This window comes from Sycon ciliatum, chromosome 2, assembly GCF_964019385.1.
Source record: "Sycon ciliatum chromosome 2, ocSycCili1.1, whole genome shotgun sequence".
NCBI lineage: Eukaryota > Metazoa > Porifera > Calcarea > Leucosolenida > Sycettidae > Sycon > Sycon ciliatum.
In genome coordinates, this window is record NC_088644.1 from 36,676,815 (window position 1) to 36,690,761 (window position 13,947).

At 45.1% G+C, this 13,947-nt stretch overlaps 1 protein-coding gene across 1 annotated transcript; it reads left to right on the plus strand.

Annotated features, from left to right (window-relative positions):
• The first annotated feature begins 3,390 nt into the window (after positions 1–3,390).
• Positions 3,391–9,023, plus strand: LOC135810553 (uncharacterized). The gene is made up of 3 exons (XM_065324045.1): positions 3,391–3,743; positions 4,604–4,975; positions 8,572–9,023. Exons 1-3 carry the CDS (start codon positions 3,551–3,553, stop codon positions 9,021–9,023), a joined length of 1,017 nt encoding a protein of 338 aa, XP_065180117.1. The 5' UTR covers positions 3,391–3,550.
• The last annotated feature ends 4,924 nt before the right edge of the window (positions 9,024–13,947 follow it).

Here is a 13,947-nt window from a genome sequence, read left to right on the forward strand (position 1 = left end):
CTGGCCTTCGCACGGGTACCTTCAGTGTGTCCAGTATTTACGTGGGCGGCTTGTAAGAGTGAAATTTTCTTCCTAATTTAATTTGTATTACATTTAGTTATTCACGTCGTTTCTAGGGGAATAGATAATGTTGACTCAAGTTTTAGTCACAATGAACAACATGTTTCAGGTATGGCTGACCCGTCTCAAGATAGTAAGGCTATTCCGAATCCAGATGCTATAGTCGTCAGAGAGAAACACAAAATAAAATAAATTTTATACTGCAGGGGCAGCTATTCGCAAATGTCACTATGACGCAAGTCTGTGTCAAGCAGGGAGTAGCACAATGGTACAATGGCACTGTGCTACTCCCTGCTACAAAGCCTGAGATGTTACGCGTTAACAGGAACTGGTGTTGATGATAAAGGCAGTGTGGAATTATGTACAATGTTACTGGTGCAAGTGACCATGCCGTGGAAGACCGTGCCGTGTAAGTCGTGTATGCAGGTAATCAGACCAAGCGTAAAAGGATAAAGATAGCCTGCTTACGTACTATTCCTAGTACGTGTGCTTATTATAGATACTTTGTGTGACTACTAGTTGTATGTGTCTGCATATTACTATACGTATTAGTACGTAATTGCTTTTACTACAATTTGTACTTTGTGGGGAGCTGCGTGACGATGAACTATAGTATATATCAGGGAGTAGTACAATACCGGTATTGTACTACTTCCTGATATATATGGCCACCAAGAGCATAGGCAATCAGAATTGTACAATACCATTACTCCTTGATTATAACCAATGTTACTTTTATGGCACCAATGTTACTTTCATGGCACCGTGGAATCATGTCAAACACAAAAGGATAAAGACGAATAGTTGTATGTATTCGCACGTGCGCGCGCGTGTGTGTAGGTGTGTGGGTGTATATTTGCCAGTGACAAAAGGTTTTGCTGCCACAACATCACCATAATCATTCTTGTTTTCCAGAACCTGTCCAAGAAGTTTGTCTGTGCAATGGAGACAACAAATGTTTTAGTTTTTCCTAGTGACGAGGAGGAATCAGACGAGGTATGCCAAGTAGCCATTGTACCTCAGCCGGATACCTTCAGTGTGTCCAGTATTTTGACATGGGCAGCAGGTAAGAGTGGTCTTCAACAGAGTATAGTTTGTTGACTTTCAGTCATTCACATTCTCATTTCTCTTTGGGTTACATCTCACCAGATCTGTGCAAGGACTCGGACATGCAACGCTACTGCCAACATGAGGTGGCAGTAGCTCAGCAACTCTGCTCACTGGACAAGCACCCTGCAAATGTGGAGCTGTTCATAGTTCAAAGAAAATGCATTGAAACCACTTGAAACCACTCCTGCTATATAATTTGTTTACTTTTTGGGTGAGGAGCAATTGGCGTTGGGCAGGCAGACTTCGCAGCCGCACCCAAGTCGTCGCTTTTCCTCTTCTGTCCACGGGTTCTGGGGGTTAAAAAAAGCAACAAAGCAAGCAGGCCTGGCCTCATTCAGTGCTGAAAACAAGTGATCTTGAACATTATGTTCAAGTCTATACAAATAAATAAGTTTCAAAATTTTCAGAATGAGTTTTCCAAAGAGTTACATAAGCTAACACGTTGAGATGAAGTAGAATGGTAGACAAATAGGTATACTTTCGAAATATCCCAACTTGGTGAGGTGTCCGAGTGGGTCCAAATGAGAAATTCAGGTTCGTGTTACACCATGTCAAGATGAGAAAATTCCATCACGTTACTTACCTAGGATAGCGTCCTCCATATTCGTCACTTCCATCCATTTTGGGAAGTCGAGACTTGGCAGCAGTGTGGACGATGTACCAGAGTAGCTCCCAAAAAAGGCTCGAGCTGAAAAGAACAAGTGGCAGCTTGTCACGAAGGGATACGTCTGGTCTTCTCGTCACTATTTGAAGGTTTCTCAGCGCTGTCAAAAGAGCAAAAATTTGAATTTTCGCGCGGTTTGTATTTTTTTTGTGAGGCAAAGCTCGTAATCCCGGATGTGTGCCCGTGTCACCTCCCGGTATTGTACTACTCCCTGGTTCACATAAGCAAAATCGGCGCCGCAAGACATCGGCGGTGAGCCAGCTCCCGATCCGTTGCGCCTACGGTTCGAGTACCAAATCTACTACAAAGTTGTACAGAATGTGCCAAAATGCTACGACAGGTTTGCCCATTGAAACTTGAATTCTTTGTTTCTTCAGTAGCTCAAGGTCTTTCGGTGATGGCCACTCGGTGCTACCTTTTACTGGAGATCATGAAACTACTTCTACACATTTTACTGCAGTCTATTAAGCGATTGTGTCGAAATTATGCTTGCAAACGTTGATGAAGTCACAAGAACTTGCCAATGTATCCATTATAATTTTATATTTGTTTTAATTGTATTTGTCTCATAAGTTGCACAATGGTCAAGCAGATCATCCGAGAAGGACGGGCTGGTATCCTGACTTATTTGCCGCCTTGAAGCGACTACAAGAATGGCGAACGGACCTCCTCTCTAGCTTCAATTTAGGAAAATTTAGGACAAGTATTGGTTTGATATTTTGACAAAGTCTGGCTCCCGGCAGCCGGCGATCACCGGCGCGAACGGTTCACAAACCACTTTTGGTCAAGATCGTACGGGATCGGCGCCGGGGCAGATCGCAAGAGTTGGGCACTGTACAACTTTGCCGGCGGTCCCTTGCGATATTTTACCGTATGATTTTGTTGCGACTGCACCGGTTCACACAATCGCAATGCGCCGGGAGAGGTTGCAAGAAGCCCACCGCCGGTGACTCCCGGCGCGTACCGGCGATATGTGAACCAACCCTTACATGAGAAATTTCAACCCGGGTCGAGTTCAGCCCGGGTTGAAAGTCTGTACGATAGACAAAAGAGGCGAGCGTTTACATGAAGACAGTTGACCCGGGTCAAATACTGATATGCCGCCAAAAGTCCACTTCTACAGTCCTGTATGGTCCCGTGAATCCGTTCGCGCGATATTTGCATCTGCAGTGCCGTTCACAACTGGCGCGATATACGCACAGAAGTACGTTTGTACGACTTTCTTGACCCGGGCTGATTTCAACACTCCCCTTGGGGAATTGGGGGGAGGGTTGAAATCAACCCGGGGCGAAATTTCAACCCAGGTCAAGCGCAATGCGTGATGTAAACGCGCAATTCCTTTTTATGCACATGTCGGGTTGAAATCTGACCCGGGTCGAACTCAACCTGGGTTGAAACGCCTCATGTAAACACCGCCGTATGTTGCGAAGCAGGGAGTAGTGCAATCATGTACAATACGGTATTGTACTACTCCCTGTTGCGAAGAATTTCCCGAAGGCGAAATTCAGTACAAACATGCAAGCACTGTACTATATACAGTATAGTACATGACCCCCAAGTCATGACGTCACCCAATGCCCCGCTGCTGCCCGTCCCAACTCCCAAGTCATGGTGGTATAAATGGGGACTGCTCATCTGAACAATAGAGCTATTCTCAGTTGACAACAGCATCCTTTCGGCGACTGTCGAGACGGAAGAGATCAAGTATCTTTGGAAATGGAGCTAGGACCAAGATGTCCACGTGTACGCCAGGGTGCGAAGAACGCTGCACTGTTTCAACTTGTCACAGGATTGCTGCTGCTGGTAGTGCTAGGATTCGTGCAAGGTGACTTCGCTCCATCACAGGCGTGTGACCCAGCGTTGTCGTCATACGCTGATATCCAGTCATGGCGCCAAGACAAACAGCCTGGTAAGCAATAGTACTTTAGCGGATAAGGACAAGAAGGTCGTCCATGTGTATACGTACAATGTATATAACACTAGGCTGTATTTACATGCGAATTGTAAACCCGGGTTGAAAGTCTGTATGGCGGAAAAATAGGTGGGTGTTTACATGAAGAGTGTTAACCCGGGTCTGACCGTCAATTACTGATAATTATGCTGACAAAAGTGCACTTCTAGGGTCCTGTATGGTTACGTGATTGCTTTCGTGAAACATTTGCGTGTGCACTAAATTGGCGCGAGATATGCACTGAAGTACCGTAATATGATTTCTTCATTTCAAACCTCTCCTTGGGGAACATTGAAATTTCAACCCGAGTCCGGCATCATGTAAAAGCGCCAGTCAATCTGTGTTCATGGCGGGTTGAAACTCGACCCGGGTCGAGCTCCAATTCGGATTGAAGCGCCTCGTGTAAATGCAGCCTAAGTGTTCACTGATGATACATGTCTGTCCGAGCACTGTCGACCTTTCTCTATTGCTCCTACATTGTAGGCTTCCCGTGTTGAGTACTGCAGTGCTGGCAACTGAAATCCGACCCCTGAGCGGTGCGTTCACATTCTAGCGGTCTCTATTTCGTAGTGTTACTTACAATCCCGTGTTGGGTCTTTGCGACGTGAGCGCACCGCTCAGTGGTCGGATTTCAGTTGTCAGCACTGTAGTATCCTTGATCCACAGTGCTTTTCGGTACAAGCATCTGAAATGTGTTTCGCAACCGTGTGATACGCAATGTGCAGCACAATCCAAGCAGAATTGAGAGTATGGCACAAGGAATTCATGTTGATTTAATCATGCACAATATCAGATTCTGTTGCTTGTTGTTCATCCAGTGTCAACCCATGGTGTATATCGACTGTTTGCGCTACGCCATACTTATCTTCCTGAACTGTTCGCTTACGAGACAGTGTCACCAAATTCACCCCACAATCCAGATTGTGTCAGTGACCTACCAGAATGCACCTATGGACTTAAGCAGCTGCAAATAACTCAAAAGCCATTGCAGATGTTGATGAACTTAGACGGCACAGCATCACAGAGTTGGTGTGCACAGCTAGTGGATTATGGTCGTGGTGTATACGGACCATACTCTGCTGACACTTTTGAGTCCATGGACTTGGGAACTACCAATGTTTTCATCCTGAGGCGGCCATTTGGTGACATCCCGGTGTTCTGGTACAAAATAAGAAAGATCACAAGACCAGGTATGGTATTTAGCCTTGTGTGTGTGTGTGTGTGTGTGTGTGTGTGTGTGTGTGTGTGTGTGTGTGCGCGTGTGCATGTGCGTGTGCATGTGCGTGTGTGTGTGTGTGTGCACGTGTGTGTGCGTGCGTGTGTAGGTGTGTGTGTGTGTGTGTGTGTGTGTGTGTATGTGTGCATGTTATCAGTAATACCGGTACTTAAGCAGTATCTACTTACACAGGGGACACTACGTCATACCAAAGAGTATATAACCCCGAAGAGTGTGCAAATCCAGCTATGGGGTCTGCGACTGCAGAACTTCACATCACGTGATGAACCCGTACACATTTTTTGCACTCTGTGCATGATTGATACAGGGTTGTATGCAAACCAGCTCGGGGCTCAACTCTCTTGTGGTCACTTTGCACTGTTTGCCAGCGTAACCGTTTGAACCATGTCACTTGATGTGAAGTTCTGCCGTTGCAGCACAGCATAGAGGTTGTCCAGGCACACTCTTGGGGGTTATGTACTCTTTGTAAGGCCAAGTAAAAATGAACAAAGATTGTTGATCATCAGAATTTTCCGAAAAATCGGGGCAGACGGGAGGGTTGTATTTTTATTTTATAACTTTTTTTATATCTACATCGACCGGACATTTTGAAATCTTAGCATGTATTACATCTATGGGAATATGGGTGTACTACCATTGTTGGTTGTGACTGCTACCAGTCTGCCTGGGCACTAGGGCTAGGCGGATAATGCTCGCCGAAATCCCTCATTCTGCTTTTCGGTCTGCTCAATATTCTGCTCATGAAAGTGCATTTTCTGCTGAAATTTCTGCTGAAATCCAGTTATGTAAAAATACACCTGGCACACATAATTGGGTTCAGGCGCACTTCAGATGAAGGCTAGCCACACTACATAATATGGCCCAGTTGCAGCGATTTTCGACCTTCGTTGCAAAATGCTTGTTTTTGGAACATTTTCAAGTCTGACTTCACTGGTGTCGTGATCCACGGAATACCCGTCCGCGGCCCGGCTTGCGCAGCAAAAGATGATTTGATTTGAATCTTTTCACACAGCGGGCTTTTTCACCGAAGGTCGAAATCGCTGCAACTGGGCCATATTATGTAGATCTACGACTCGTAGACTTCTGCCACTGGCCTGCCATTCAAGGCTGCTACCTTCCGCAAAGTAACAGTTCCGGCCACATTTGGTGGATGGATGGACTGCGTGTCGAAGAACGCGGCAAATCTGCTGCAAAAGCAGAACGTCGCACGCCAATTCCGTGGTAACTGTCATTTGACATGGCAGAGAATGCTTTTTCAGCCCCCGTTCTGCCGAAATATGCTCGACCCCCCAAACAGGCGTTTTCTGCCGAAAATTCTGCCGGCATTATCCGCCAAGCCCTACTGGGCACACTTTGAACATGTGCAGATGATTCTGTGATACGCGGTGGCTGCGCAGTTTCCATGAATGCAGGCGTAGATATCAGGTGGTACACTGTACAGACTACAGTGCCTTGTATTGTAGTTGCCAGATTTCACACAAGTACACTGGAATCACACTGCACTGCGTGATGTTGCTACGGTAAAAGCACGTTGAAGTTGTACACGAGAGCTCGCATACTCTCGTACTGCTAAAAAAAGTTCAGATTTCGCTAAACACACGAGTTTTCTACGGTTGATCACGAAAATAAAAATAAAATAAATCCCGGGACGGACCGAACAATCGGGGCGCGCGCTGACGATCAACAGTCAATTATTTTTACTTGGCCTAGGCCAGGTAAAATATATTGATTATTTATCGTCAGATTTTCCCGAGAAATCGGGGCGGTTGGGAGGTATTATATTTTTTATTTTTGCATATATTGCTGTGTGGTAGGTGTTGGCAACCCCTAGACATGCCTTTTCCTTCACATAATTATTCTTTTTGACGCCATTCTGCACAGAGTGAGGTAAATCTATGTGATGCAAATGAGTCGTTAGCCACGAATAACATCTTGCAAGATATTTTGAGGATGCAAATAAGGAAAAGTGAAACAACCAACGTAGAACAACAAAGAAAAGCAGGCAGATGATAATCTCTTTCACTTTTTTTTCACTTTGCCTGGCATGACTTCACTAACAACCAAACTTCTCAGACTGACGACGACGACGCATGACGACGACGATGACGAGACTGTCCCGGAGCTGGGGATGCTAGACTGCGGGCTAGAGGCGAAGGGTTCTTTCCTACAGTCGTAGAAACCACAGCTGCCACGATTCAATATTGCACGAGCTAATAACATTAATGAAACATCTTTTAGCATGGTATGTTACCTGCAAGAGGGCGAAAATTATAGGGCGGGCGCTGACGATAAACAATCAGTTTTTTTACTTGGCCGAATGTCGACTAACACCACCAGTTACTAAACAATCAGCTCGTGCAATATTGCATGACACTTACCGACGGTACTGGCGTTCTACAACTAACTGGCTAGCACATCTTGGATGCGCACTCCAACAGCCTTCCGACTTGGAAAGTTCTAAGTTATATGATAACATAGGAGGGAAGGGTGAGCGCAACCAAGAAAAGCACGAGCTGAAAGTCTCAGCTGTGAAGGACGTCGGCAGATGTACATGCATGTCGATGACGATACTGGAAAGACCATTGGTGGACAATATGATCAAATCACGATTCTAGGATGCAAAGCAACATTCCACACAACTTGTGTGGCTCAAAAATGCGAAGATCAGTTGGATTATTGTAGTTCCTTGGTCCTTTTCTTTTCTAGAAGTAGACATTTGTTATGATTTAATGCGTGCTGTGCGCATATTTCCCATGCTAATACGGAGGGGCCATTTTCAGCCGATCGTAAACCGCTATTCCCTTCTTGCTGGCGTAGCACACACTTCATACCGAGTACAAGCTGTCGTCGGCACTGTGCATATAGTGACATGTTGTACTGTATTTCCCCGAATATAAGTGGCACCTTTGTACACCTAACATCAGGGCCAACAAAGGGGGGGGGGGTGACTTACAATAGTGCATGATTTAATACTGAAGTGAATACTTATATTGAAACGATGTGACATGGATCCGGAAATGGGGGTGCGACTAACAAACGGGGAAATACGGTAGCTTTGAGTTTGAACAGTGCTTTCATAGCCACCAGTGCTCTCCTCACATATTATGAACACGGCGACGTTGTGGCGTTAGCACATATGCAACAGACAAGGGAAGGCTCAGTGCAACAAAAATGAAATGGGGGAGATAACATTAACGAGAAATATGTCCAAAACTGCCATGCTGTAATTCTGCTAGGGCATGTTGGTAGTGTACAAATCGCTCTATACTTTCCTTCAATAGTAGTAATTTGCCATTGCATCCATTAGTGTAACGAACACTTCCCAAGGAGCGTTATGCTAAAACTAGTTCGAAGTTCTCTTTTGTCCTTGCTCAGTTATATGCATCCCTTTCCCTGGTTTAGTCCTTCTATTGTTCATAATATCTATGGTTCATCATCTTTCTGTTCGTTATCCAGTAAAACATTCGTGATAATAATGATGCATCTGGTACTGTTGTTTGCAATTTTATCAATTTATGTGATTGTTGCTGCGTAACCTGTATTCTGCAGAAGCGGTTGCCACTATCAATGCTTGGAAGACCTCTACCATCAAAGGTCTTGATGTGACTGCAACCATAAAAGGATACAGTTCTGTCAAACTTTATTCTGAGAGACTCCTCGAGTGTGCGAGATTTACAGTTACAGTATCCCGGGGTAAACAGGTTCCCGTCAAGGATAGAGTGATACGTCTATTTAAAAACCAAGCTCTCATTTCCAATGGTGACCAGTCGGTTAAGCTGTATCTGTTCAGGAATGCTACATCGCAGCAAGATGTGGCCTATGTGTGTTTCCTTTACCCGGAGGAAAGCCGTACATCTGGCACCTATCACTTAACAGTGAACTATCTCAATCAGCATACCACTTACTCTCACGTGGAGCAAACAGTGCTCCACTCGTTCAATGTTACTGTCACGCAAGAACAGCGTCCACCAATAGGTAAGAAGGGTAGGCATGCTTCATAAAAATATTCCATAAATACCATTGGCCAACATACGTGTGGGCCAGAACTCATGCAGTATTGTGCTTTCTGGAGAGTAGGGGTTTAAAAACACATTAAAAAACACATTAAAAACACATTCCTGCTTCAAATTAACATGTACAAATAAAGAACACCATTGCACAGGAAACTTAATTCGAAGCTGAAGTTCTTCATAACATGAATGCACTGCACTTACACCTTCTAGCAACATAATCATGATTGGTATTTAAATCTGTGACAGTACGTGTATTAGTGTGGCATTACAACATATGGTTCGCTATAAACAAACTCTGCTCAGTACAAAGGGTCAATTTTCCTGAGTTCAAACAGAGGTTCTGACGATGGGTGACTGGCCCAAAACGTCATAACGTTTTCGACATCACGTATAAAGAAGTTTTCATCCACCGCATGCGCCAAGTGTGAATAGCAACTGAATAGAGCGGTTGTCAGTTGACAAACCCCCTTTTTTATAATGCAGTTGCGTGGTGTCCACCACTTTCTTAGTCAAACAGGGACATTGACAAATTGAATGGTTTGTTATAATCATGAAATTCACTATGTGCGAGTTGGCTATACGTGGAGTTGACTATAATTCATAAATTTAGATCACAGTGGAGCTTCCCCTTTCTTTTTTTATTACAGAAATTGAGCCTCCCAATTTGGGGTCTCTGTTGCTTTGTAGTAAGACTGGTATGTCCAATTGTCTAAGGGGTCGTCGCAAAAGGTTTTTTGTCCTCCCTGAAAGGATCGTTCATTTTGTACTCAGGCCCCTCTCCTCCCTTTGAAATGAATGCAGCTTGCTATACTGGACAAAGAAAATTGCATGCACGTACACATACATATATATGTATAGTGTTGGTCGACTTGCAATTTTGGTTCGCACCCCTCCCTGAATGATGTTCATTTCAGGGACGACAATTCTTTTACGACGACCCCTAACTAGTCTTGTCATGATCCTTGGCATTCTTTGTTGCCGGGGGACATAGTCGTGCTCATCTTCGCTGCGCTTTCCTTCCCCTGATTGTTTGTACTTTTCCTAACCTGAGCCTTCCAAGTTGTAAAGTTGTTGGTTACCGGGTCTTTGTAGCAGTAGTAGTACTACTACTACCGTGAAGTACCGCCAGAGCGCCCTGTCTCGTGAGAGCGCCCCAGTAGTCAAGTTGCACACTCTTGGGGGTTAGCTATGCTTGGAGTGGGACTCAGTGTGGAATTTGGCACCCCCCCCCCCCTTCCCCACCCCCTCCCTCCCCTCCCCCTCCCCCGCCCTCCTCCCCAGACCAAAACAACTTCCAGCCCTACTGCTTAATGTCAGCAAGTATTCACTAACATGTGGATTATCTGGCTTTCTTGTCTTCATCCATGTCTGTCCATACCTGCCAAATACAGGTAACCTAATCTGCACCCGTGTCTCAGCCGATCAAACTAGGACAACAGTCGTAATTCAAGCTGTTTCACCCAACCCCGTGTCTTACGAGGATGCAAAAGGGATGTGCGCCAACAAACAAATGCAACTATTGGCTCCAGAGCTCAGCTGGTGTGCGACAACTAACGGTGCTAGTCCCTATAGGGGTTATGAAGCATGGCTAAAGTTTGAATCACCCGACCAAAGGATTGTATCCAACAGGGGTTACGTTTCAAAGAATACTCCATACCTATATCGCGCTATTTGCTTTAAAGGTAAGTGCATCAGACAGTGACCTGTAATTTCGCAAGTTGCATAATATGCTGCTAAACCAGAGGAGCAGAATGAGACAGGCATACTCTGTTTTAAAGACGACCAAAAGTACCAAGGGGAATGGACATAGGCCAATTTCCATGAATCAACGTATCAATTTTATTTCAGGAACTTTGAAACTCTTCTGTAGGCTGACATTTTCAGTACACCCAACTCGCACCACACGCACAATCATTGGCTACACCGCGTACAATGAATTGTCGGAATTTTCACCCAGGAAAGCATAATCAGGGATATAGAAGAAGAATGATACAACGTTGGCTGTTATAATAAAAGACAGTACAGATACAGTCACATAATTCATAATTCACGCCACTACATGTAATCTGCAACAAGTTTCAAGCTAGCACTAAGTCAGAACAATGCAAGTGAGTATTTCATCAAGTGAAAGGTGGGCGTGAGACAGCCATGATTGAGTTGAGGTGTGTGTACATTGTTTTCGCATCGTCTCCATCGCAATGTGACTTCAGCTCCTCCTCCTTAATGCAATATAAAAATCGTGATGAATGAAAATTATGTCGCAAATGTCACGAACGTCACTACTGTAAATCTAGAGCATTCACAATGTCACCAGGTAATTCCTTCGTGTCATTAAAATTGTCGCTTCCCAGAGCGATTTTTCGAAAATTATGTTGTCCACTCGAAGGGCACAGAAATCAGCTAGAAACTGAGGCAGAGCATTGTCGACGGGCCAAGCTTTAGTTTGTGACCCCCCGCTTCGCTGCACTTGTAGCTAAGATCGACGTCTTCATCATAGTTTGAGGCAGACCCTTCAGCACTCAACAATACGCTGAACAAGACGCGCGTTCAAATTCAGGTCAAGAAACTTCGTTTTCAGGCGATCCATGCCTCCAGGTGCCGGGCGATGAAGGCAAGCTAGCATTCAAGTACACTGTAACGACCTTCCAGCGGGACAGGGTAAGCAGTTCCGCACCTTCTTTCCTTGGCAAGCGCTTCGCTGATTTTGTTGGTGTTTTCAGACCTGCTACCTTCGCAGCAACATGCGCCACAAGTAGCGCATTTTAGAAATTTGAGACCACTTTGTTCTTGCCATCGCCAACTTCAGCAATTTGTATTTAGGAAAGATACCAGCATTCCTATACCCGACGAGCTTGCAGGCTTGCCAAATGCCCAGGCGAACGAAGTGGGACGGCACGAACTCCAGAAAACGAAATGCGCTCTGGGGCGGAATAGTGCGGAGCGCAATGAATTCGCTTGGTGCGGAAGAGAGCTCCGACAAAGTTCGAGACCACCACGGCTTCAGTGACAAGTAGACATTGCGCAGGAAGGGTCACACCAGTGTTCAAATACAGAAAACAACGATTCCGAAAGTCTGACTAAGACGAGCCAAGTCACAAATATTGCGATGCGCGAAGCGACAATTTTAATGATGCGTGAAGTTCAAATTTGAAATTGCAAGGTAACAAGATAATATACAGTAAGACAGTGCGACAACAAGGGACAAAACTGACGAGGATTTTGAGAAACACGACCACCCGACACCTAGCTCCAAGACATCTACATGTACGTCCTCGCTCGGCTTGCCCTCTTCATGTATTCGTATAATTATACCTTTGAGCCTTCCAAGTTGGGTTGTCTGTGGCCTTGTGTGTTCGGGTTATAGTAAGACCGGTTTGTCCAATTATTATTATTAGACACAATCTCATAGCATGTGACAAGCATAGCTAATGCAGGGACAGAATCCCCTGAGACAAGGGCGTTGAGCCAGCCACGGCAATAGTAAGCTAGGAAAACAAAGCAAATATGAATTAAAGCAGAAAATGAATGGAAAATTACAAAGAAAAACGATTAACGGAAGTGAGCACTATCAAAATTCGTGCATCACCCAGGTATTCGAGAATGTTCTTCGATGATAATTATTGCGTCTAGTTCAGTTGTGATAGTAGATCTTTAAACTGACCAATAGAAGAACAAGTTTTCAGACCGTATGGTAATGATAACCAATGAGAGTAGCCGGAAAACAAAGGAGACTTTAGATACTGGGCTGACTTAACAAGAGGCAGGGTGAGCGCGTTACGGGTTGAGCTTGTCGAAAACCAATTGTACTTCATCATGTGTGAAGGGGTTTTATGAAGAAATATCTTATGAACCAGTGTACAGAGATGGTGCTTATGACGAACGGAGAGAGGAGAAGTGTGTGCAAGTCGATAAAGGGCATCCGAAGGAAAACATCGATCCTTGTTGTAAAGAATTTTAAGTATAAATCTATGGTGGACTTCTAATTGGCTCAGAGTTGTGTCAGAAAGGCCACACCAAGCGGTATCGCAATAGTCGAATATAGGGAGAATATAGCACTGATAAAATAATAGTTTACACTGGATGGGCAAATGAGTGCAATGTGGTTGTAGTACCCCTAAGGCTGAACTGGTTCGCTTGCATACACAGTTGACATGTGCAGCCCAAGAGAGTTTGCAGTCAAACATCACACCTAGATGTTTGTGCTGAGTAACAACACGGATAGGCATAGTCGAGTCAGGGAAGAATAATGGTTGATCAGGAGGGGATGAAGAAATATACATGGCTTCTGTCTTGTCTAAATTGGGCTGGAGTTTCCACGTTTGCATCCACATGACAGTGCTGTTGATGCGATGCTGCATGGTAAGGAGTAATTGTGCAGGGGAGGAATCAGAACAGATAAGGCCAGTGTCATCCGCATACAAACTAACATCGGGGACAACTGAAGGTAGGTCATTAACGTAAAGCAAGAATAACAAAGGACCCAGAATGGAACCTTGGGGCACTCCAGACGTTACAGGGAGGGGATCAGACAAGAAATAGAACAAGCGAACAGCCTGAGAACGAGCAGACAGATACGAGGATATCCAACGCAAGGCAGCATCCTCCACCCGGAAGGTGACCTTCAACTTGGCAAGTAAGCCACGATGCCAAACGGTGTCGAATGCCTTAGCCAAGTCGAAAAACACCATTCCCACGTGCTCCCCACAGTTCCTCTTTGTCGCTATGTCTTGGACAAGTCGAGTCACCTGGTATTGAGTTGAGTCACCACGGCAGAATCCCGACTGAGCTGGTGAGAGAGCCGGAGCGATGTGCAGGTAGAGGGAATCGAATACAATACGCTCACAAAGTTTGGAAACTGTGCGCAGCAGAGAGATGGGGCGGTAGTTTGCCGGGCAAGCACGGGAGCCTTTAT

Coding starts and splice junctions, on each gene's coding strand:
- LOC135810553 (XM_065324045.1), top strand. CDS start 3,551: ATGGAGCTAGGACCAAGATGTCCACGTGTACGCCAGGGTGCGAAGAAC. Junction 3,744..4,603: donor GCGCCAAGACAAACAGCCTG/GTAAGCAATAGT, acceptor TTGTTCATCCAG/TGTCAACCCATGGTGTATAT. Junction 4,976..8,571: donor AAGAAAGATCACAAGACCAG/GTATGGTATTTA, acceptor TGTATTCTGCAG/AAGCGGTTGCCACTATCAAT.